At 38.1% G+C, this 27391-nt stretch overlaps 1 protein-coding gene across 1 annotated transcript; it reads left to right on the top strand.

Moving 5' to 3' along the window:
• Positions 1 to 25908, top strand: LOC117521617 (gastrula zinc finger protein XlCGF26.1-like). Its single transcript, XM_034182954.1, has 3 exons — positions 1 to 117; positions 14599 to 14733; positions 23315 to 25908. The coding sequence occupies exons 2-3, from the start codon at positions 14721 to 14723 to the stop codon at positions 25051 to 25053; spliced, it is 1752 nt and encodes a 583-aa protein (XP_034038845.1). The 5' UTR covers positions 1 to 117; positions 14599 to 14720; the 3' UTR covers positions 25054 to 25908.
• The last annotated feature ends 1483 nt before the right edge of the window (positions 25909 to 27391 follow it).

Raw genomic sequence — 27391 nt, 5'->3', positions numbered from 1 at the left:
GGAGGAGGAGGAGGAGATCGTCCATGCGCAAACTGTTATGATTGTAGCCTCGTATCGCCGAGTTGCAAAGTTAACACATTTGCAGCGTTTGATGCTTTACGGTGACTGTACTATTGTGTAAGTACTTGTACTGCTGTTTTTCAGTAAAGCAAATCACTGTTGCTATTTTATGCTACTTACGACGTGAGTTAGTGTCGTCATGTCGTGTTCGCTAGTACGTTAGCATTGTATGCTGATGCTGCTAGAGGACCTACAATAAACATAAACATGTAGTCAGACTGTTGTCACCGCATGTTTATGTGTAATGTTTGGTTGTTTGTGAGATTGGCATTATAATGGTTCTGTACTGGTGTAGCCTATTGCTTTTAGGCCTTTCCATATCGGAAAAGCGCCGCAGAAAGCGAGGAAGCCAGGAGACAGGCCCGCTCACGTCCTGTGTCCCAAATCAGGGTCAGTACCCTTCTGAAGCCACGGCTCAATAAATCTTGAGAAAAACGTTGTAGAAAAACAAAGTTTCTAATCTCAAGAACGTAGATGAAGAGCTACAACCTAATTGTTATTAGGGTTGGGAAGACGTATGAAAATCTTTCGTCAATTTGTACCATTAGTCATTGCCTAATTCTCATAATAAATAACCACGTTTAAAGTGTAGGTGACACGTAATGCCATGTTTTCATGAATATTTACGACGAAAATTAAACAGTTTGAAATTTATCCTTTCCTAGTTTGCAGTTTGTGAAGAGATAAATATTTGGATTTTGAACTGCACGCCACTAAAAAAACAGGAACTTCCCTGTGTGCCAACATTGGACAAGGAGGAGGAAGTGGCGTCAGGTCCGGAACCATTATTTAATTGTACCATTAATTTATGGATTTTTACAGGCTACTGATAGCCCCGTGGTTCAGGTCAGAGCTGCACCATGTTTTCATTGTCAGAACGGTTACTTTTCACCGCCAGAATGGCAGGTGGAACACTTATATTGACGAGCTGCTCCACTCCACACTGAAAACAAAACTGAGGATCTTCAGATTATTTTATTGTTTTCTGGATCATGGGATATGTAGCTTGTAGATGAGGCGCTGGAAGTCTTTTTCCTGCAGCGCGAAGCCGCTCGTTAACAACACAGACAGGATTGATCAGCTGCAATAATTGATTACGCTGGAACCTGGCACCAAAGTTTAGTGTGTCAAATGAAATGGAGTTTTCTTCAACCAGAACAGAAGGAATTCAGTTATTTTTCAGATGTGGTTTTGTAAAGGTGGATAAGTTTAAAGATGATCTCACTGAAATGCGCAGGTAAGACTATATATTTACTTCTTGTGTGAATGGTTTTAATCTTTAATAACGTATTTAAGAAGGAAAACAATATTTATTTTAAAAATAGCTATTTTCAGTCCCTCGTGTCACTTTTCAGATTTGAAATTGCTTCTAAGCAAAAATAAATAAACAAAAAAATCCACATTTCCTCATCACTTTATTCTAATGTCACAGTTTGTCACACTTTTTTTTTGTTTTATCAGTTGATTACAGCCCAAGAGCTGGCAAAAAACAATCAAAAGCAGTTTATCACCTCCACCTGTGCCAAAATCGTCTGCATTATTTATTTTTTTAAAAGTACCATTCTGTGTTCTGAACTCTGGCAGTATCGTCACTGTTGTCAGACTGAAGGTTTTCCTCTACAGTTTATTGTCATCTAAATAAGGCTGCAAACCATAAATGCTGTCCCCCACAGCTGCTTCAGAATCACCTTCAGACTGGATTAAAAAAACGCTCCACACTATAAAAAACATTATCCGAAAACAGCTCGACCTCTGCCATGTTTACAACTGATTTGGGCTTGAATCAGCAGGTGCCATTCCGGTGATGATGTAGCAACAATATGGCCACAGCTGTTCAGGATTTTTTTTTTCTTAAATATCATAACATTTAATCATTTTTAGTTATTATTTGTGCACATTTTTTGGTATCACCTACACTTTAAGCACTGAAATTCCAAACTGACTTTATTTAAGGTACAGAACCAAAGACTTGCAAATGCAATAAGAGAATATATTAACACAGTGGTCTCTATAGAGATACTGCTTTAGGTACAAATTCACATCACATATCAATGGTCTCCTGCTGGTTATACTACAACACTGTTTGTTAAAATATCCTATTGCATAATTTTGAGGGACATTTAGATTTGACTTGTTAGTCTCGAAAGCCACCTTTTAACACTACACAAACGCTTGCTTACAAAAGAGACTTTCTCTACTCCTTTCCTAAGGTTACATTCAATTCAAAGTCAGTGGGAAGAGTTAAAAATGATAGAGCTCTGAAGAAAGACCATAATGATGGATATGAGTACTAGAGAGTGCAGTAGCAATGCTGGCTTCATAATGCAAATGTGTCTTCATGGACAGCGATTTGCAAAAAGCTTGCAAAATATGTGTTAAAAGACCATTCTGACCTGGATATCAAGCCAGTAAAATTAATTTACTTTAAATTATGTAAAGAAAATAATAAACTTACCTAACACCTCCACATTCCGAAATATTAGTGTTGAAAGTTTACACGGGTCCGATCTCTTCCAGCTGCAAATAAATCAGCTGCGCTGAGATGTTCAGCTGCTGCTGCTGCATTCAGTGCAGTGCAGCTGAACACTGTAAATCAATCCATTAGTATATATATGTACAGTGTATGTGTGTGTGTATATGTATAGCTGTAAATGATTTCTGATTCTGGGAACAATGAGAGAATGGTTTCATCAGTCAAGTTCTGAAAGCATATGCTTCATCGGCTACAAAATATTTTATTTTCGTGTTGAAAGTTTACACAGATCCGATATGTACCAGCTTCCAAATTCTGCAGACATAAGGCACAATATCACATAATCCAGACTGGGCACACAGCAGGGATAGAAAGTCAGATTTGATTTTTGCAGGGACTGCGGCACTCAAAAAAAATTTTTTGCTCATGCACTTTGCTTGCTCGCATCATATTAAAGATATATTAGGCTACTCATAAATGATAACGTTTGTCCAGTGCACTAAAATCTACTTCAACACCTCACGGACAGCATATTCTGTTTATTATTTTCTTGTATTCATCAAATTTACGTTTACTATTTTGGAGAAAATAAAAAGACAGGAAAATACAGACTGGGATGCAGAGACCCTCCAGTACACTAGCGCTAGTACTGTTCATTAAGCCATATAAAGAAGTGTTTTTGAGCTCTACAGACTCTGTAAGCAGACTCTGTAGCAGTTGTGGTCCCAGTGAGTACTGCTTCTTGTAATTTTTCTAAATTAAAAGTTGTGAAAACATACCTCGGATCCCATCAGGGCTGTGAAAACTCTGCAGATCTGAGGAATTTCGCAGATTTCATCATGGCGGGTTAGGGTTATGGCCCAGTCACAAGGCACTTAACGAAGGGCAATGAAGCCCTAACAAAACAGGAAATCTGGACTTTCATTGGCATCGTTTAACCTTTGCTCAGCTTCGTTCCTGCAGCTGGCACTTTGTCAGGATTTTTAAACTGTTGAAAAATTTGAATGAAGGGCAATGAAAACCTCAATTCATCTGTTTCATTTTGCTGTCATTCTTGATGTCTTTTAATCTGTTTAGTTTTTGTAACGTTATTGTTTAGTTTGACTTTGTGCGACCAGCTGAACGTTTTCACACAGTGCAGAAGCTGCTTCTGAGCACTGCTGCTGACTCTGCGTTCATGTACCATTGGAAATTACAGGGCAAAGTCGGCCCGTTTGCTTGGATTTTTTTTTTTTTAATCTGAGTGGGGGGGGGGGGGGTCAGCTTCAATGGGCTCACGCACCTTATATAGGGAATAATTAATCTTTTTCTGTGGATACAATTAAGTATTTTGCCACAAGCAACTGCTGGATTTCAAACAAAAAAAAAAGTTGTCTAACTTCCGACGGCACTTGAATGCAGCGGCAGTGACAGCTGCAGCCCCTGCGTGCGCTTATTATTTTTTATTAAATATAACAATATGAGTGTAGGAATGACAATCCAGCCATTATGTACATGTGGCAACTGGTAGATAATTCAAAGGATTATATAAAGAGCTGTTCTGGAAGACAGAATTCGCGTTGTGACTCAGCTGCAGCTGGTGGAAATAACCGCATGAGTCAATCTGCACGTTCACACGGATTGATCAATTTACTGCTCTGATATATTCAGTCATCTTTACACTTATATTTATTCCCTATTTTGTTTATTATTCCCTAACAGGCTACGCTAATGTTAGCCCATCATTAAACCTTCAAAGCAGTTCAGTAAACGTCACGTTTTATTTTTACATTATTCTCACCTCGATAAAGCTGCAGAACTAAACTCCATTGGGCAAACTGGGACTTCGCATATATCCAAAAAGTGGGAGATTTCGGACTGAGTGGGTCTGCTCCATCACCCCGGCTGCCTGCCTCGGTCTGCCCAGTGATGATGCCTGAAGGCCGGCTTCTCTGTGCGGGTCGGCCCGCTGTCGCGGTTCAATCGATAGCCCACCAAGTCGTCGGTCCTCCCTTGGTCGGCATCACTCCGAAAAGTAGCTGGGAAAAAAGTTTCTCCCAACAGGGTGATGGGAGAATCGTTCTACTGCTGTTTTTTAAAGCTTTTTTTGTGGTTCAGGCGACCCAAATTCAAGATGGCAATCGCTGAACTTTTTCAGATTGTGGAAACAGCCAGAGTGTGACGTGGCAATCTCCGCCCCCCCCCACCCTTTTTTTTTTTTTGCTGCTTCCAAAGTGACGCGTCTGACGTCATGCGGATCCGACGGATCCCGACACGTTGACGGATTGGCCTGACGTATTCAGTGTGAAAGGCCCATAAGGCTAACTTAGCATTAACTTGTGGTGGTATATAGACAACAGTTATCAATACAGATGTGATTTCCTGAGGCAGATAAAAAGGTCTACAACTCAGGATTGTGTACGTATTCAATGCCTGTTGAGCAGTGAGTCTCCATTACCCTGGCATCGGTGCACCATCTGTTGTGTGTGTATATAGATGCACAGACCCCTCACCTCTGCTCTTAGTGGAGTGACTGTTGTGGTCTGCTCTGTAAACAATGTGGCCTGCTAGCTCGATAGCAGCGTCCGGCATGTTTGAATCCAGCCATGTCGCTGATATAATCATCACACAGTGCTCCAGGGACTCGATGTAATCCGCAGTCTCAGCTCGTCCATCTTGTTGTGTAGTGACCGTGCGTGGGTGAGGAAAAGGCTGGGGATTGCTGGTCTGTGTGGGTTAACTGAGTGTTGGGGGAGGAAGTCTTGTGCTTTATTCAAAATGACAATGATCTTTGGCATTTTAGATTTAACATACTTTGTGTTTTCCAACTTAGATTATCATCAGTAAAGATCCCAAGAAATTTGGTTTCATTTACAAGTTCAATTTCAACATCATGCACTCAGAAATTTCAGCATAAATTTCTGGGCTTATTTCCAGATATGATACACTTTGTTTTACCAAAGTGAAGTGACAATTTGTTAGCGTCAAACCATTCCATAAATGTCTGTATTTCCCTCTGTATCATGTCCAGAATGAGAATTGAGGTAGCAGGGAGATTGGCCTGTAGTTTGAAATGTGTTAATCACCAGATTTGAAGAGCGGTACTTCTTTAGCTATTTTCATTTTGGAGTGAAATCTCCCAGCTGTCAATGACAAGTTACAGATAGAAGTTAAAGGTTTAATGACACAATCAATTATAGTTTTATCAAAGACGTATCAACATTATTGTAATCGGTTGACTTTTTCCCCTTTAGTTTATGTACTTGTCAATTATTTCATATTTATCAGTTTCTCTAATAAATATTGAATCTGAAAGGTTAGTCCTCATTGTCCTGTTATCCCAAGAACTCATATTAGAAGGTACAGTTGAACTTGCTAAATGTTTCCCCACATTGGTAAAATAATCATTAAAATGATCTACAACCCCTGGCAAAAATTATGGAATCACCGGCCTCGGAGGATGTTCATTCAGTTGTTTAATTTTGTAGAAAAAAAGCAGATCACAGACATGACACAAAACTAAAGTCATTTCAAATGGCAACTTTCTGGCTTTAAGAAACACTATAAGAAATCAGGAAAAAAAAATTGTGGCAGTCAGTAAAGGTTACTTTTTTTAGACCAAGCAGAGGGAAAAAAATATGGAATCACTCAATTCTGAGGAAAAAAATTATGGAATCACCCTGTAAATTTTCATCCCCAAAACTAACACCTGCATCAAATCAGATCTGCTCGTTAGTCTGCATCTAAAAAGGAGTGATCACACCTTGGAGAGCTGTTGCACCAAGTGGACTGACATGAATCATGGCTCCAACACGAGAGATGTCAATTGAAACAAAGGAGAGTATTATCAAACTCTTAAGAGGGTGAATCATCACGCAATGTTGCAAAAGATGTTGGTTGTTCAGTCAGCTGTGTCTAAACTCTGGACCAAATACAAACACCATGGGAAGGTTGTTAAAGGCAAACATACTGGTAGACCAAGGAAGACATCAAAGCGTCAAGACAGAAAACTTAAAGCAATATGTCTCAAAAATCGAAAATGAACAAAACAAATGAGGAATGAATGGGAGGAAACTGGAGTCAATGTCTGACCGAACTGTAAGAAACCACCTAAAGGAAATGGGGATTTACATACAGAAAAGCTAAACGAAAGCCATTATTAACACCTAAACAGAAAACAACAAGGTTACTATGGGCTAAGGGAAAGCAATCGTGGACTGTGGATGACTGGATGAAAGTCATATTCAGTGATGAATCTCGAATCTGCATTGGGCAAGGTGATGATGCTGGAACTTTTGTTTGGTGCCGTTCCAATGAGATTTATAAAGATGACTGCCTGAAGAGAACATGTAAATTTCCACAGTCATTGATGATATGGGGCTGCATGTCAGGTAAAGGCACTGGGGAGATGGCTGTCATTACATCATCAATAAATGCACAAGTTTACCTTGACATTTTGGACACTTTTCGTATCCCATCAATTGAAAGGATGTTTGGGGATGATGAAATCATTTTTCAAGATGATAATGCATCTTGCCATAGAGCAAAAACTGAAAACATTCCTTGCAAAAAGACACATAGGGTCAATGTCATGGCCTGCACATAGTCCGGATCTTAATCCAATTGAAAATCTTTGGTGGAAGTTTAAGAAAATGGTCCAAGACAACTCTCCAACCTGCAAAGCTGATCTGGCAACAGCAATCAGAGAAAGTTGGAGCCAGATTGATGAAGAGTACTGTTTGTCACTCATTAAGTCCATGCCTCAGAGACTGCAAGCTGTTATAAAAGCCAGAGGTGGTGCAACAAAATACTAGTGATGTGTTGGAGTGTGTTCTTTTGTTTTTCATGATTCCATAATTTTTTCCTCAGAATTGAGTGATTCCATATTTTTTATTTTTTTTCCCTCTGCTTGGTCTAAAAAATGTAACCGTTACTGACTGCCACAATTTTTTTCCTGATTTCTCAAAGCCAGAAAGTTGCCATTTGAAATGACTTTAGTTTTGTGTCATGTCTGTGATCTGCTTTTTTTCTACTAAATTAAACAACTGAATGAACATCCTCCGAGGCCGATAATTTTTGCCAGGGGTTGTACTATAGCTTTCTTTTCCTTGACCACTGTATCAGTATTTGAGTAAAAATATGTTGGATAATCTTTGACAACTTTTTTTATTTTTGATAATTTCATTTAAGAGTGTGTTCACCAAGCTGGGCATCAATATGTAACAGCAACAGTGGGGTTGGGGGGGGGGGGGGGGTTCTTCAAAACAAGTGGAACATGTATTTGTTTTTAAGTATGGACCACTAGGGTTTTGAGAATGTAGGTTTTTTTTTTTTTTTTTTTTTCAACAATTTTTATTCTCTGAATAAAATCCTGGTCGCTCTTTTGCATGAAAGAGCGACAGATGATCAAAAGACACATTTCCAAATAAGTATGGAACTATTTAACTTCCTCCACAGTTTCATTGATGCCAGTTGTTGCACCATGCAGCAGTGTGGGAAACAATGTGTTAAGTTCAAATTTTTTTTAAACAGGTCCATTATTTCACTTGCTGTAAAAACAAAACCAGAAGAAAGAAGAAAAAACTGTTTGAAACATGCCTTCTGTAGTGCCCAAGCCTCATGCAAGAGGTTTTGCTGTAAGGGGTATAGTTTTATGTAGAGAATGTGTTGAAATATCTGTGATGGACGTACACTGTGGGACAATGTGCATGTGACGGACACACACTGTGGGACATATAGACCATCAAAAATTTAACAAGGATTTACATATGTTTTCTATACATAGAGCACTGAAATGCAAACGATATTAAAGCCGTTGTCCATTTGAATTAAGCGTGCCACAGTTAATTTCCTTTTTTGTTTACTTTTTGAAGACGCTTGCATTTTCTAATGTGGTCTGTCGATACCATGAATCCTATTTAGCCAAGTTGCCAATACATCAAATTAAAGGGCAAGGTTTTATAGGAGTAATTTACTAAAAGTAAACAAAAGCCTGATTTTACATGGAATGGACCATGCTTTAAGGATTTCCATGCAGTTGAAAACGCAGTATTAAGCATCCAAACATACCTTGAAATGAAAACAAAATGACAAGATATTAATGAGTTATTTAGTGGAAACCAAAATCAAGATGGCTGCCATGGGGGCATCTTGATTATTGGAGCATGCCACAAATCTATATGAAACATCCTTACCACCATAACGTACTTTTAGTACCCTGAGAAAATGAAAACAAAAGGACCGGGCATTTTTAAGATTTATAAGGCAGAAAATAAAATCAATGTGGCTGCCAAGCATGTAATAGCCATCTTGATTTATCAGAGTGAGATGTGAATTTAAAGGGAAATCATAGCAGGATGTGTATAAAAAGGAATCATCCTAAAACCAACCCCAGCACACCCTAGAATATTTGACACATGCATTTTTTTTTTTTTTACTTGTCAAAAGTCAAATTTGACAAACAGCTTTTGAAAGAATGTGAATTGAAGGAAAATCAGGTAACTCATGGTGACACACCTTCAGAAAGCTTTATAGAGTACAGTTCAAGATTTCCTGTCCAAATGAGGATTCTGAAGCCACCGATCAAAATAAACATGCTGTTTACAACTTGCACCCTGTGACACTGATTGCACTTAGCATGCACTCATTGAACTGCACTTGGTGCTTCTGCACTTACATTGCTGCTTCATTCTAAAGTGATATATTGCAAGTAATTAATCTGAGGGGCCCTAAAATCAATGAAGCATAAACATGCAATCAGTACTTGACCAATTTCATCTTTAAAAGACAGGTTACTTATAATGACTGATAATATTAGACTGAGCTCCCGACTGTACATGGGACGGATGGACACTGTGTGACCAAAATTATGATTTCTATCTCTGAAACCTTCAATATCCCAAAGTTAAATATGTGTGAATAATAAATCTTCACAAATTCTGATTTGAGTAAAAAAAGTCACCTTCATCTATGTAAACTGGTAATGAATGAAGAAAAATAATCTCCAGTATCATAAGAACAAAATTAGTGAGCCTTAAGAGATCTGTCGTCATGCAAAAGTAAATGCAATTTGTGAAAAATGCACAAATATCTGTTGTAAACAATGTGACTGCAAAATAATACATACAAATGATACCTTTTCCATACAAATAATGTACAGTACCAAAGGAAAAAATGTCCCACAAGATGTTTGTCCATCACATGTGACGGACGGACATTTTGTGGGACGGAAATGGTTCATTGGTTGTGGGGACTTGGCCACTTGAATTTTTTTCATGGATGTCATTATAGAGTATGCTTGTGGGTAGGTCTTCATCACACTTATGTCAGCATTTTTTTTTTTTTTTCCCCACAGTGAGGAGTAACATGTAGCGTTATAGACGGACACTGTGGGATGGAAAAAATATGCCCAAAATAAAAAGGCTACAGTATCAAATTCCAAAAATCTAATGAAAAGTTATTTTTGTCAACTCTGTTGATCAACCAGTAGGTGTTTTGGGTGCTTCCACAAGTTTTAACATGTTTTTATCCACTAAATGCAAGGTGACCTGTGTGTACGGTAAATTTTGGTATTTTTGCATTATGCTTCATTGAAGAAAAACAGGACGGACCAGCTGCAATTTCCCTGAAAGTACCACATGCCATATATCAATGGAAACGAGAAACAATAAGGATGCTGTAAATATGATGTTTCCTAATGATTAATAGGTGTACATCTTATTTCTGTCCAGCTGAATTTACATAATATCAAAGATGTTACATTATTTTGGAAAAACCATCATGTTTTTGGGTCAATTAAAGCTCACTGTGGGACTATTAAACACAACAGCCACCTGAATTTGTCTTGACAGATTCCTAGGAGCAGTGGCAAGACAATAAGGCCAATAACTTCTTTGAAAAATGAGTTTTGTCTGTTTCTGAAACTTGAATTGAAGGTAATTGGTTTTGATGCCCAGCATTGTGAACACACTCTTAAGAGCTTCCAAGTACCTTTGATGTTTGTTCTATTTCTTTTTTTTTTTTTTTCACAACAACTCACTGTAATACTGCCATTTGCAAGATCGCATGATATTGGTTAACTTGTTTTTATGTCTTGTATTTACTCTCAGCCTCAATTGTTCTACCCTTTAAAACTTGCCTATACAAAAAATGTTTCTTCTTACATGCATTCAGCAGTCCCTTAGTGATGCAATGTTTGTTGGTAATTCATTTGTATCCCACATTTGGTATCAGTGGACAATATTTATCATGCAACTTGGACATAATGAAGATAAATTATTCATATGATCGGTTAATGTCTTCAGTATAGATGCCACGGCAATCTTGGTGCGATAAATCCATTCTGAGATTGGCCGTAGATTCCTCAGTTATTTTTCTTTTGAAATTTGGAGTGTCAATATGATCAACTTTATCAGCTAAAGAATTGTAACGACAAACCCGGCAAGTGATCACTGATGCCACTAATAAGTAATCCACCCGTTAAATTCCCAACAATAACATTTGTTAATATCTTGTCAATGAGCGTCTGTGTTCGTCGTAATCCTGGTTGTGTTATCGCTGGATATAATCCCATACAGAACACAGAATCTAAGAATTCAGATTTTTTCATATATATATGGGCAAACATAAAAAATCTTAATCGTATTAACTCAATGACTTTCTGTGATTAGTCACATGGTATATGTGAAACCCAAAAATGAATTCAAAACCCGCTTAAAAGCACAGTTTTATTTTAAAATGTAAATGAATGTTGCATATATTTGAAAATGTAAATTTCAACTGAAACACACTAATGAAATCAAATATAAAACCACTGGCAGGTCATTTGTTATCCTGTTTCATATCAAATTGAGAATCTGTAAAAATAAAAAAAATAAAAAACAGTAACTGTTGAGGTGGTACCTGAGACTTGTATAGCTTCGGTGAAACGCAAATTCTGCATTGCAATGATTACAGATAACTTTGCTTTTCTCCAGTGCGCCATCCTGCAGGGCTGGATCCAGAGTGAAAATCTGACAGATACATTTTTGCCCAATGATAAAATAAAAATCATACGTGTCTTGTCATTCAATAATCCTCATTGTTTTATTCGTGTGCAACATACACTGTCACACTTCTTTTAATATATTTATTATACTTCATGGACCATAGTGAACACTTATTTGTATAAATATGATGTTCTAAAAAAACACTAACAAAAATTGACTGTAAACAAGATCAAATTTATTGCACAAATCTTTCAATTATACCTGAATCTACATATGATTTTTTTTTTCAATTGATAAAATCAATAAAAATTTGACTGCATATGTTCTTAATATATTGAGATACAGACAGTTCACAGAAGACATTTTCCATCGATACCAGTCAAAATTAGAAACAGTCCAGCAGGTACCAATATTCACGTCCATGACTAAATATACTAAAACAAATATGTCACAATTGTACACATACCACAATTTGATATGTGTACAATTGTGATGTATTTGTTTTAGTATATTTAGATGTTGTTGTGATTTGGCACTTTATAAGCTGATTAAATTGAAAATTTTATTGAGTCTTAAAGTAAATATGAAATTGATCACTGGATCCTTAAACTTTGGACATAAACTCTACATGGTGAATCCTTGATCTCTGGACATAAATAGGAATAAACAAAATCTGTAGTTTTTGTCAAAAGCATTTCCTTTCAGGCATTATTGGCATGAATGTCTTTCCATATATCTGAGCTGAGCTCTTACAGCTGCTGTGCTTCACTTCAGGATGTAATATGAAAAGAAAATACAGCACGTTTCATTTTGGGAGGAAAAAAATGTTTTAGTCGATTGTAGTTTCTTGTCTGTATTACAACGTTTGGAAAGAGGTGTCATTTTATATAAAACGGCGATTCATTTTGAACTTATTAATTCTGACCGGACTGTCTCGGCCGCGCAGCGTTTCAAGCTGTGTGAACGGAACGGCGATAATGACCTCAATAATTAACGCAACGTTAGCGTGTTAACGTTGCCCAGCCCTAATATATATAATATGGCCATGAGGATTTAGGAAATCTATGTTGAAGTCTCCACAACCAAATAAAAGCTTGTTGTTTTTAATTGAGTTCTACATCTCAGTAACACAGTAACATTCCATAACGCCATCCTAGGAAAATGACATATTCAGAACAATTTCACAATAATGATTGGATCTGACGTAAAGAGCCACACTACCACCCCGCTTATTTGCAAAAAAAATCATAACCCTCAAGATGGACAGAATCAACATACTCTTCTTTTAACCACGTCTCAGTAACTGCAATAACGGAAAAATATTTATTAGCAATTTTCAAACAGTCCTGGATTTTGGAAAAATTCCTAGAAAGGCTTCTACTATTAAAATGCATAATGGAGAATGCCCCGCTTGTGAAGGAATATTGCTTAAATTGTTCCTCAGTAAAATAATTACAATGATGATTTCTACCTATAAGAAAGAAACTGTCCGGATCAATATTGTTCTCAATGTTATGAAATCTATGCATCTTTGCTTGTGAACTACTGAGCCTTTTGGGGATGTTCCATTTATACCCAATCATGACACTCACAGTTAGTGTCCTCAGTTCAGCCTGGTTCACATGACAGGATTTTAAAATTATCTTTAGGTTTCCAAAACCTGAGAGACCACACACATGAAGATAAAAAAATATCATAGCTCTAACAGGTTTGGTCGTACAGTTTGTGGTGTTCAGCCACACGGTAAGGACAGCAACACCACACACGAACATACAATCTAGCAAAATCTCTCAAGATTAAACGTGACTTCAGAGTAAACAGAGATACTTTGTGGACTATTTAAAACAGAGGGAAAAAAAACAATGCAAAAAAAAGACAGGGCATTCTTTAAAGGAGTGGATACAGCGTGACCACCGCACTTTCTGGTAAGTCAGAACAGCTGTTTTGATTTTATTGTTTTGAGATTTTAACATATTAAAGACAGAACCACAAAACAACAACAAAAACAGATCAGAACCATAAACACTGAGCAATCTGAGTTAGAAATTAGGTCAGGGATATATATATATATATATATATATATATATATATATATATATATATATAAAATGGTAGGCAATTTACCTAAAACATACAGACCTCTTCAATTAGAAGAGCCAGCCTAAGGTTCTCCACCTCAACAAGCCTGTGCCCCTCTGCAAGGCATCACTTAAATCACTGGGCAAGTATTCCAGTAGAAGGCGCCATAAGTCCAGATGTTTATCCTCATTACCCCTTAACTTTGCACTTAAGCTTTCCATTGGTAATACTCAAAAAATTTTGTTATACCATTCAGTTACTCTTGGTGGCTTCTCCTTAATCCACTTAATCAAAATACATTTTCGTGCTAAGAATAAAAGTTTTCTTAAAAATTTTTTATTTATTTTTGTCCATCAATTTATTGGGAGATGCCAGCCCTAATAGAAACTGGCCTGGATCCTTACAGATTGTCATCTTCAGTATAGCACCAATTTCCTTAGTTACACAAGACCAATATTTAACTATTTTTGGACAACTCCAACAGTCCAAATATGTCCCATTAGTTACTTTGCATTTAAAATACAAAGGCGACCTATATGGGTCTGTTTTGTTCATAAATGATCATTTTATTTCTCCCTCTTCCTTTCTCTCTGGTAGCCAGTTCTCCTCTGCTGGCAGAGGATTGAGTGCTGCCACTCATAGCTGTCTGTCTGCTACAAAATATGTAACAGGCAGGCACTAAAATCTATGATTTCAGAGTTTACAACTGTTTTTAACTGTTAAGTTTTATTCACTATGCCTGCACAAATATGTTAGCGGTCTAAAAGTTATTGGAACTAAATGTATCAAAGCTAATTGCTCCGCTGATGGTTTTCAAAGTTATCTGAAGAGCTAATCTGCTAACAAAAATGTTAGCTTCGATAATTAGTGGTTAGCGGAACTGTGCCCACCACTGACACCAAGTGAACTATAACTTTTGGACTTTGTGATTTGTTTGTAACATGTAGAGAAATGTGCACAAAAGGGAAAAATGACCCTAATGTTTTGTTTTTCCCTTCCTCTTTATTTATTTTTTATAAGGATTCCAGATGGTGGTTCTCCTGAAAGGTGGTGGTCGTCGTCATTGAAGCCATGAAAACAGTTGAGTGTTTGAGCCAGAGAACATTCCAAGGCCGTTGCTGAACTGGAGATCAGACTGAAGAATGCAGAACAGAGGTACATCGTAATAACGTTGAGGATAATACTAACATTTCCATTCAGGCATTGCAGTGTGAAATTTTTAGGCTGTTTGTGTGAAACATTGAAATCGGCAAGGGGGGACTATGTGTATGAAGTAGATGTGGTTAGTGGGCCATTCTCGGGGCTTTTAAGATGATTTTTCTGTTATTTCCATCTGAAATCAGATGGTTTGCTGCACAGAATCGACCACAATAAAGACAAAAAAAATATCCTTTTGACTGAGTGCTTTGGCTCACCGTATATTATGAGCTTTGGAACAAACCCCATGAATGCTTTATAGTTTTTAGAAAGCTGTGAGATGGAATTTCTCTGTTTTCTCAGCTGTATGGAGACACTATAGACTAAGTCCACAGGTCTGTTGAGATATAGAAAGCAAATGTGGTGTCATGTTTCTTTATTATTATTCAGAGCCACCAATATCCTTCATACCCATGTTATTTTTAAATAGAAACACTGTTTCACAGTAAAATGCCTCTAAAACATAACATACAGGAGCCTGATATTGTCCTTTTTATAGATGGACATATTCACTACAAATGACATGGAAATTTTTAATCAGTCAACAAGCATGTTTTGTTTTTAGCTGTGTTGTGTGAGGCATTTCATACAGGCCCATAACAAACATATGAAACAAAAGTTGCAGAGTATTACACAAGAAAGCCTAAAAATGATTTCCATTTTGGTACCTAGGCAAGATATATTTGTAATCTTGTACCATTGTAGGTGACATTGTTGGACATAGTGTATTTGCCTGTCAGAGGGCCCAGGGCCAATTATCAGCCCACTTCTTTTTGAAGAAAGTTGATCATACGCCCAGCTTAAATTAAATTACAAAGAACACATTTATTAAATTGGAAAAAGACAAAAAACGGACACAACCAGGTGAGTTGTTTGATATATTTTTCGTTTGTGATGAAATTAGACGTTTTATTGAAATTGGCATTCCAATGTGCATGCATGGGTGATAGTCTTCTGTCATATGATGGATTTCCGTCAAAATCGAAATTCAGATTTCATTATTTTCGTACTATAATAAATTATTCCCATACTGTTTTTTCAGTGCCACTATACGGAGTGGCATCATCTGGCGATGCGATAGCATGAGACTTGGTGGGAATCTGACCGAGCACAGACCCATTTTTGCAGGGAAATTTCACATAAACAACTTCAACTCTTTATTTTTTGCTGTTTACATCCAGACGACACAAACCATGAAAAAATGCATTACATGAAGAGTTATGATCAGAGGACAATCTCTGCATTTTTTTTTTTTCATCTTGGCGGGGACCACAGCCTGTGTAGCCTAGGAGGAGCAGCCAGAAAAATGTCCCAATGTGCGGGGTGCTGTGATCGACGGTCCGTCTTGGGAGGGGGTACGCCGGTGCTGAGCATCATGGAGGCTGTGGCCGGTGCCCAAAAGACTCGATTGATGCTGTCTGCCATGGGATCGGTCAGATCGGAGGCTAACAATGCTGCAGTCCCTATGACAGGGAACAGGGAGGCTTTTATAAAGAAAATGGCAGAACGGAGATGTATTATTTCCATTCTTCTATGTTTTAAAGGACATGTCGCAGATTGATTGCAAAGCTTACATAAGTGTGATGTCGTGTTATGATGAATCGTTTTTAAGTGATAACTGTTACTTTTGATGCAGTCACAGTACAAAATGGCAGCCGCTTGCCACTGTTACTTGGTGCGCATGCACTTTCATCATGAATGGAGCCTGTTAAAACAGTCTGCTAGAAGCTCAGCTTTGTGCAGGCTTATAAGTGTTGTCATCACAATAACTGTGAAAAATCTAAGAAATACATCTGTGATCAGACAGCCTGAAAAACAGAGGTCCACAACATGGTGCATGCTCTGATTCTGATGGGCAGAACTCTGATGGACAAAGGAAAAAGAGGCCAGCCCCTTATGCCTGGTTCACACGGCAAGATAATTAGGCTGATATCGGACCCGATCTTCCCCTTCTGACAATCCTAAGGATGCCCCGACAATTGTGATGACGCTAAAGATAATCTTATCAGATATTTCTGTGGTGTGTTACGAGCAGCTCTGATCTGCTCGGAAGGACGTCTGAGGCACTCTAATTGTAAATCGGGGATATTCAACATGTTGGATTGTCTTGGCCCGATATCGCAGCGTGTGTGGTGTCCTCTGACCACTAACGAGCATGCAGCCTGCTGAATGTGATGTGTAGCCAATCAGAAAGCGAGGTGACGGATGCAGGGAGTGGAAAATAAAACCAAAACAGCTGTTCTGACTTACCAGAAAGTCTGGTGGTCGCACTGTCACCACTCCTTTAAAGAACACTTTTTTTTTTTTTTTTTTACCCTCTGTTGTAAATGGTCCACAAAGTATCTCCATTTGTTTACTCTGAAGTCACGTTTAATCTCAAGAGATTTTGCAAGGTCTTCTGTCTAATCTGGGAATGTTTGTGTGTGATGTCTGTTCGTGTGTGGTGTTGTCCTCACAGTGTGGCTGAACTGTCGTACACACTGTACGACCAAACCTGTTAGATCTATGACCACGTGTGGTCTCTGTTTTTGGAAACCTACAGATAATTTTAAAATCCTGCCATGTGAACCAGGCTTTACCCATCAAATCAAACATTTCACAATTGGTTAAAAGCTCAGATAAATGATAAATAATGATAAATCTATTCTGGAAACTGTAAATACATAATCTCATAAGTTAAATGTACAACCCCTGGCAAAAATTATGGAATCACCGGCCTCGGAGGATGTTCATTCAGTTGTTTAATTTTGTAGAAAAAAAGCAGATCACAGACATGACACAAAACTAAAGTCATTTCAAATGGCAACTTTCTGGCTTTAAGAAACACGATAAGAAATCAGGAAAAAAAATTGTGGCAGTCAGTAACGGTTACTTTTTTAGACCAAGCAGAGGGGGAAAAAAAATATGGAATCACTCAATTCTGAGGAAAAAATTATGGAATCATGAAAAACAAAAGAACGCTCCAACACATCACTAGTATTTTGTTGCACCACCTCTGGCTTTTATAACAGCTTGCAGTCTCTGAGGCATGGACTTAATGAGTGACAAACAGTACTCTTCATCAATCTGGCTCCAACTTTCTCTGATTGCTGTTGCCAGATCAGCTTTGCGGGTTGGAGCCTTGTCATGGACCATTTTCTTCAACTTCCACCAAAGGTTTTCAATTGGATTAAGATCCGGACTATTTGCAGGCCATGACATTGACCCCTATGTCTTTTTGCAAGGAAAGTTTTCACAGTTTTTGTTCTATGGCAAGATGCATTATCATCTTGAAAAATGTTTTCATCATCCCCAAACATCCTTTCAATTGATGGGATAAGAAAAGTGTCCAAAATATCAACGTAAACTTGTGCATTTATTGATGATTAGGGATGGGTATTGATAACATTTTATCTATCAATGCCATTATCGATTCTGCTTATCGATCCGATTCCTTATCGATTCCCTTATCGATACCTCGTGAATTTTGTACTAAAAGTAGGCTTTACAGGTTTTCTGTGTATTTCCTTGAGTCTTAAAGTAAATAAATATGAAATTAGTCACTGTATCCTTGATCTCTGGACATAAATAAAAATAAACAAAACTGTGTTTCGCGTTGAAATTATTAATTCAGACTGGATTCTATCATTCTATCTTGACTTGTCAGAGAGCCGCGCAACGTTTGGAGCTGTGTGAACACAACGGAGGAAGAGTCTCGTTTCTTTCTCGCAACGAGACAGGAGTCCCAGTTAGTAACTTTAATCTGCACAAAAGTGAATCACAACTCATATTCAGGGATGAAAGTAGTGAAAAACAAAAAAAGCTGAAACCCAAAATTACCCCCCAACACCACCTGCACAAAAATGTTTCAATTCTAGAAGCTCTGAAATGCAATCTGGGACTATTCCAGACGATAAACTGGAGTGAGTGCAGCATCCATTTAGGTGAGAGAAAAAAAAATACACAACTTTCCTTATTCAGATTCATTCCAGTAGTGTTCTGCTCTTACTAGGATGCAGCAGTTTTCTAGTTTGGCAGATAGTTCTGGAGAAAATCACTGAAGAAATGAACAAACCGAAAATATGGTTTGACCGAAACAAACTATCATCAAACTTAAATAAGACAGGGATGAAATGGAGGTGTGAGAGTCACTTGGTGTTCACAGGAAACATTTATTTCTGTATGTATTTATTTATGTTCATTGTTAGTTGCTATTATATATTTTCTGTTGTGTTTCTATTCAGGTTCTTTGTCTCTTTCTCTAAAACTGTATATAATAATCATTAGATTATTAATATATAAGCAAAAATAAATTTAAGGAATACTACAATTTGAAAACAAATGCACCCAAACATGACGGCTGCAGTTGCTAAATGCTAACTTTTAACATTGAAAATGCCATAGACATGCTAACGCGTTAGCATCGCTCCCGTTTTTAAGTTATAAAATACATCTATCAACTGTTTCAGAAACCATAACAGGTCAGTTTAACATAGAAAAGGTAAATAATACTGACAGACATATGCTCTTTAGGGTTTTAGCGGGGGAAAATTAAGCGAAAGAAAGAAATAAACGAAGCAATCAATCAATCAATTTTTTTATATAGCGCCAAATCACAACAAACAGTTGCCCCAAGGCGCTTTATATTGTAAGGCAAGGCCATACAATAATTATGTAAAACCCCAACGGTCAAAATGACCCCCTGTGAGCAAGCACTTGGCTACAGTGGGAAGGAAAAACTCCCTTTTAACAGGAAGAAACCTCCAGCAGAACCAGGCTCAGGGAGGGGCAGTCCTCTGCTGGGACTGGTTGGGGCTGAGGGAGAGAACCAGGAAAAAGACATGCTGTGGAGGGGAGCAGAGATCGATCACTAATGATTAAATGCAGAGTGGTGCATACAGAGCAAAAAGAGAAAGAAACAGTGCATCATGGGAACCCCCCAGCAGTCTACGTCTATAGCAGCATAACTAAGGGATGGTTCAGGGTCACCTGATCCAGCCCTAACTAGAAGCTTTAGCAAAAAGGAAAGTTTTAAGCCTAATCTTAAAAGTAGAGAGGGTGTCTGTCTCCCTGATCTGAATTGGGAGCTGGTTCCACAGGAGAGGAGCCTGAAAGCTGAAGGCTCTGCCTCCCATTCTACTCTTACAAACCCTAGGAACTACAAGTAAGCCTGCAGTCTGAGAGCGAAGCGCTCTATTGGGGTGATATGGTACTATGAGGTCCCTAAGATAAGATGGGACCTGATTATTCAAAACCTTATAAGTAAGAAGAAGAATTTTAAATTCTATTCTAGAACTAACAGGAAGCCAATGAAGAGAGGCCAATATGGGTGAGATATGCTCTCTCCTTCTAGTCCCCGTCAGTACTCTAGCTGCAGCATTTTGAATTAACTGAAGGCCGAAGCATTGCTTCAGTCTGCGAACCACTGCTTCGATTGGTTCAAGGTTCAAAGCAAAGCCATGCTGCAGAAAAGTTAAGGACCCGCTGCAGGGTCTGTAATCAATGTAGAGAAATTATAATTTTCCTGGCAAGCACCGCCAAAACAACGGCCACTCTGAAGGACAGATAACAGAATCGTTAAGCATAAAGCTTATTGATGTCGGTGGATCGAATCATTTCTTAACGATACCCGAAAGGAACCTGTTCTCGATACCCATCTCTGTTGATGATGTAATGACAGCCATCTCCCCAGTGCCTTTACCTGACATGCAGCCCCATGTCATCAATGACTGTGGAAATTTACATGTTCTCTTCAGGCAGTCATCTTTATAAATCTCATTGGAACGGCACCAAACAAAAGTTCCAGCATCATCACCTTGCCCAATGCAGATTCGAGATTCATCACTGAATATGACTTTCATCCACAGTCCACGATTGCTTTTCCTTAGCCCATTGTAACCTTGTTTTTTTCTGTTTAGGTGTTAATGATGGCTTTCGCTTAGCTTTTCTGTATATAAATCCCATTTCCTTTAGGCGGTTTCTTAGTTCGGTCACAGACGTTGACTCCAGTTTCCTCCCATTCGTTCCTCATTTGTTTTGTTGTGCATTTTCGATTTTTGAGACGTATTGCTTTACGTTTTCTGTCTTGAGGCTTTGATGTCTTCCTTGGTCTACCAGTATGTTTGCCTTTAACAACCTTCTCATGTTGTTTGTATTTGGTCCAGAGTTGAGACACAGCTGACTGTGAACAACCAACAGCTTTTGCAACATTGCGTGATGATTTACCCTCTTTTAAGAGTTTGATAATCCTCTCCTTTGTTTCAATTGACATCTCTCATGTTGGAGCCATGATTCATGTCAGTCCACTTGGTGCAACAGCTCTCCAAGGTGTGATCATTCCTTTTTGATGCAGACTATCGAGCAGATCTGATTTGATGCGTGTTAGTTTTGGGAATGAAAATTTACAGGGTGATTCCATTATTTATTCCTCAGAATTGAGTGAGCCCATATTTTTTTTCCCTCTGATTGGTCTAAAAAAGTAACTGTTACTGACTGCCACAATATTTTTCTTCTTGATTTCTTATAAGCCAGAAAGTTGCCATTTGAAATGACTTTAGTTTTGTGTCATGTCTGTGATCTGCTTTTTTTTTTTTCTACAAAATTAAACAACTGAATGAACATCCTCTGAGGCCGGTGATTCCATAATTATTGCCAGGGGTTGTAGTATCCATTTAGCCAATTTATTTTTTAATTTGAATTCACAAAGAAACAGAATCATCTGCAGTAATGCTGACTGAAGATGGTAATGATTCAATCAGAGAAAGTATGCATCATTGGCAGGAAAAGGAAGGAAAATATGTGCAAATCATAGTTAACATCTATTTGATCACATATTTTGATGTAGAGAATAGTCATTGATTATTGTTCATTGTTGGATTAGATAGAACTTTTTTGATCCCTTGGGAAGACTCCATCAGGGAATTTGAAGTTCCAACAGCATTGTATATCAGCATAGAGGGAAAGAAGCACTTGAGTATCAAAAGTGAAAGTAAAAAACGTATTTGCAAATATAAATATATAATAATAAATATACAGGAAGAAGGTAAGAGGAGCCACCACTGCGCCCTGGGGTGCTCTGGTGCTGCTGATCAGTGTTTGATGTGGTGTCCCTCAGCCTGACTATGTTGATTGTTGTTTATTGATCATTGATTATTATTATTACATATAAAATTATTTAAATATATTAATTTGGATGTCTTATTATAGTATATATTGGGTTATGGTGGTACCATTAAAAATGTATTTCTGGGGGGCATTGGGGCGCATGCCCCTGGACCTCCCTGGAGGACTTTATGCCTTTGGTGCTTTTGCCCAACAGCAAAAAAGTTTCATCCAAAAAATTTATATAGAAAAATTTTTAATTATATTTTATTTTTGGCAGTGGAGCAGTGACGAAACATTTCTTTAATTTTAGCACACACTCATCATGTAATATTGTATGTTAATATTTGTCTTTCATAAAAGAATACTGATTTGAATGGGCAGAAAAAATATAATACCCTGCAAAATAGTAATTACATCTCAGTATTCACTAAGATGCACTGTTTTTCAAGTAATTTTTGAAAAAAGTCCCCTTCGGGGAGGGAGCATTGTTTTCCATATTGACACAAAAGTCTTCTTGTTTCTTCAGTTGGTGTGTGTCTTGATCAGGGATATCGGTAGCACGTGTAATGAGTTACTCTAATCTGACTGCTTTTTTTCAGGAATTAGTTAATCTGACATGTTAATATTTCTAAATCAGTAACTAGATTAAAGTTACTTCTCAAAGTCACTGTGTGTTAGATATATTTCTGTATGAAATGTTATTCTGCTACACGAGATGACTTAAATTCATCAGAAAATGGGACAGCCTGTCTTGTGATGACGGTGTGAAGAACAACTTTAGGTGGCAGTGGTTAGAGGAAAAAGACAAGAATGGCAATTGTTTTGAAAATTAACTTCAAGAGGATAATTTATGTTGCCTGTAAACCACAAACTCTTGCTTATAGATTATGTTGGTAAGATAGACGTTATGCCTCTTGTGTCACTTAAAACTGCCTAGTCACACCTCACAGTAACCCTCTTTTTATCTTCCAAAAACAAAGCCACTGTTTAATCACTGCTATTAAGTATCATGGTTTTCTTTTATAGTGGTGTGACAGTGTGTCCAACATAAGTAATCTGACTAAATAATGAAATAAGTTGGATTTATTTATTATTGCAATAAGATATTATGTTTTATTGATCAGTTGTTGATAGTCTAGTTATGGTTGTGTTCTTCAAGAATTTGAGCATTTACATGTTAAACCAGCAATCAGATTTGACTGCAGTTAGCTGTAATTGTTCATGTCACTTTGGTCAGTTGCATACTCACAAGCTGAGTTAAATTCAATTGGACTCAACATCAGAACTATGAAAATGTTAATCTGGATCCAGTTAAAGACTGAAGTATAAATTAAGCACTAGAATACAATTCCATCAGTACAACAACTGAGTATGAGATCCCACTCACTAAAAACCTGTTATTTATGTTGTAATGAATATTGTTCGTAATTTCATGATTTTAATTGCTTATTTACAGACATGCAGCAGCTGTTGTTGAGTGAAGAAGAAATGGTCCCTGAACAGCAGGACTTACATCCAATTGTTGAAAAGAAGCTTGTTAAAGAGGAACAACAGGAACTCTTGACAAGTCAGGAGATAGAGCGGCTTCACAAGGTGGAGGAGACTGACATTCCAACGTTACCATTCACTGTTATCCTTGTGAAAACGGAAAATGCTGAAGAGAAACCACAGGTTCACCAAAGCCAAAGTGGGGGTAACACAAATGTTGAAACTGTAACAACTGCACCCAGAACACTGACAGCAAAAGCTGAAGAAGAGGACTATGTAGGACCACAACCACTCAGTAACGTGAGTCCAAATAATTGTTTACAATCAGACACCCAGAGCAGCCTCCCAGACAGTTCTGAAACTGAGTCTAACCATAACAGTGAAGGGACTCGCATCAGACTGCTTTGTCTAGGTTCAAACTGTTTGAAAATCAGTGATACCTTTGTTGGCGATAGCAGAGATAATTTCTCTGAATGTGGAACAGCATTGCGTCACATGAATTTTTCAAAGCAACACATCACAACTCATGGAATTAAGAAACATGTTAGTTTTCATGAGTGGGATAAAAGGTGGCAACAAAAGGGCTATTTGGCCGCCAAAAATGGCCACAGAGGTGGCAAGTTGCTGGGCTGTGTTGAATGTGGTAAAAGATTCAGGACAAAAAGTGATCTGAGCACACACACACGAATTCATACAGGAGAGAAACCATTTGGTTGTTCTGAGTGTGGAAAAAAGTTTAGAGTAAAAAGCAATCTAAAAGTACACACGAGAATTCATACAGGAGAGAAACCCTTTGGTTGTTCAGTGTGTGGAAAAAAGTTTAGAGAAAAGAAGAAACTGACCATACACCTGCGAATTCATACAGGGGAGAAACCATTTAGCTGTTCTCAGTGTGGTAAAGGATTTAAAGATAAACACTTTCTAATTCGTCACATGAGAATTCACACAGGAGACAAACCATTTGTTTGTTCTGAGTGTAGTAAAAGATTTCTAGAGAAAGTCCATTTGAACAACCATATGAGAATTCATACAGGAGAAAAACCATTTGGGTGTTCCGAATGTGGTAAAAGATTTCGAGAAAACGTCAGTCTGAAGAGACACCGGAGCATTCATACAGGAGAGAAACCATTTGGCTGTTCTCAGTGTGGTAAACGATTTAGAATAAATGCTAGGTTAGAGACACACATGAGAATTCATACAGGAGAGAAACCATTTGGCTGCCGTGAGTGTGGGAAAACATTCAGGGAGAAACGCATTCTGAATTTACATTTGAGAATTCATACAGAGGAGAAACAGTTTGGTTGCTGGGAATGTGGTAATAGCTTTCAAGATAAATACACTCTGAACAAACACATGAGAATTCACACAGGAGACAAGCCATTTGTCTGTTCTGATTGTGATAAAAGATTTCGAGAAAAAGCCCACTTGACCAGCCACATGAGAAGTCATACAGGAGAGAAGCCATTTGGCTGTTCTGAGTGCGGTAAAAGATTTGGTGAAAAGGTAAGTCTGAACAGACACCTGAGCATTCATACAGGCGACAAACCTTTTTCCTGTTCTGAATGTAGTAAAAGATTTCGTCAAAAATGTTATCTAGACAGGCATATGAGAATTCATACGGGTGAGAAACCATTTGTCTGTTGTGTGTGTGGTAAAGAATTTGGAGAAAAAGGCAATTTGAACAGACATATGAAAATACACACATAGGTGGGTTGGACTTCCTATTGGGCACTAGCCTTGAGTGTCCTCGGTCCCACTGTGAAGAGGGTTTGCTGGGAGAGATCTCGATGACGTTTCAATGATAACAAACCCCAGCTAAAACCTCCACAAAGCAAATATGAAAGTCTAACAATGATAAATTGTACTGGCCGAATGTCACCCAGGATTAAGAAGGTCCCCAAATCACAAAGCAGAAAAAGATCTTTTCCTGCTTTGCTTACTTAAGGCATGAGAAGTAGGGCAGGAGGGAAAAAGGCAGCATTTGAAGAGCAGATAACAGAAGCTTATTTCCCAACAGAGAAGAAAGAAGCCACCACAACTGCAAAACTACAATTGTGAGTTTGAAAGAAGTCAGTGGAAGAGGGAAGAAGAGTGGGCACTGCTATGGGCAACAGAATATCCCAAAAGGGAAATACACCAATCAGAGTCTGTTTATCCTTCTCATTAAAGAAAAATCATGTTTTTTTCCATTGTGCCAGTAAGCAGCCAGAGATGAAAATTTTTAATTTTTGATGGGGAGATCTGTCATGGTACGTGGATTGCATGGTCACAGCCAGAGGTGGTGGCTGGCTATGTTATGAAAAACTTACTTTGTCTGATGCACTACATGTCAAAAGCACAGTTAGACATATGTACATATTGTATGTTTACGGTATATTGTGTGCATGAATGAACATTGTGCTGTACCTTTAAACATATACAGTTGTGCAAATTTTACTTTGTTCATTCAAAATGGAGCCAACTGATAGTTGATTACAGTGCATCTGGAAAGTATTCGCAGCGCTTCACTTTATCCACATTTTTTATGTTTGCAACCTTATTCCAAAATGGAATAGATTCATTTTTCCCTCAAAATTCTATTCACAACACCCCACAATGACAATGTGGAAAAAGTTTTTAAAATTTTTGTAAGTTTATTAAAAATAAACCAAGAAATCACATGTACATAAGTATTCACAACCTTTGATGCACCTTTGGCAACAATTACAGCCTCAAGTCTCCTTAAATATGACGCCACAAGCTTGGAGCATCTATCTTTGGGCAGTTTTGCCCGTTCCACTTTGCAGCACCTCCCAAGCTCCATTAGGTTGGATGAGTGTTGGTGCACAGCCATTTTCAGATCTCTCCAGAGATGTTCAATCAGATTCAGGTCTGGGCTCTGGCTGGGCCACTCATGGACATTGCTGCATTCATCTTTCCCTCAATCCTGACTAGTCTTCCAGTTCCTGTCACTGAAAAACATCCCCACAGCATGATGCTGCCACCACCATGCTTCACTGTAGGGATGGTGCCTGGTTTCCCCAATAGCACCTGGCATTCACGCCAAAGAGTTTAATCTTTGTCTCATCAGAGCAGAGAATTTTGTTTCTCATGGTCTGAGAGTCCTTTAGGTACCTTTTGGCAAACTCCAGACGGGCTGCCATGTGCCTTTTACTAAGGAGTGGCCTCTCTCTGGCCACTCTACCATACAGGCCTGATTGGTGGAGAGATGGTTGTCCTTCTGGAAGGTTTTCCTCTCTCCACAGAGGAATGCTGGATCTCTGACAAAATGACCATCAGGTTCTTGGTCACCTCCCTGATAAAGGCCCTTCTCCCTCGATCGCTCCGTTTAAACGGATGGCCAGCTCTCAGAAGAGTCCTGGTGGATTTAAACTTCATTTATGGATGATGGAGGCCACTGTGCTCATTGGAACCTTCAAAGCAGCAGAAATGTTTCTGTACCCTTCCCCGGACTTGTGCCTTGAGACAACCCTGTGTCAGATCTACAGACAATTCCTTTGACTTCATGCTTGGTTTGTGCACTGACATGCACTGTCAACTGTGGGACCTTATATGTAGAAAAGATGTATCCAATCAACTGAATTTACCCCAGGTGGACTTCAATTAAGCTGTAGAAACATCTCAAGGACGATCAGTGGAAACAAGATGCACCTGAGCTCAGTTTTAAGTTTCATTGCAACGACTGTGAATACTTATGACATGTGACTCCTTTGTTTTTTATTTTTAATAAATTTGCAAAGATGTAAAAAACAAAAAAAGGAAACTTCTTCACATTGGGTGTAGAATTGAGGGGGAAAAAAATGTATCCATTTTGCAATAAGGCTGTAACATAAAATGTGGAAAATGCTAAAAACCGCTAGAATGGTAGGTTGTTGAGCTTGTTTGACTAAAATTTTTATTGACATTCAGTGTTGTCATTTTTGCATTGTGATATAAAGAATCCTTAGTGGAGACAGCTCAGACACAAACATGGGTATTTATTTCATGATTCTGTCACAGCTTTTTTTCTTTTTTTTAACCTGCTATCATGTCAAATTTGGGAGTG

This window comes from Thalassophryne amazonica, chromosome 12 (assembly GCF_902500255.1).
Source record: "Thalassophryne amazonica chromosome 12, fThaAma1.1, whole genome shotgun sequence".
NCBI lineage: Eukaryota > Metazoa > Chordata > Actinopteri > Batrachoidiformes > Batrachoididae > Thalassophryne > Thalassophryne amazonica.
This window is presented reverse-complemented; position numbering and strand designations above follow the sequence as displayed.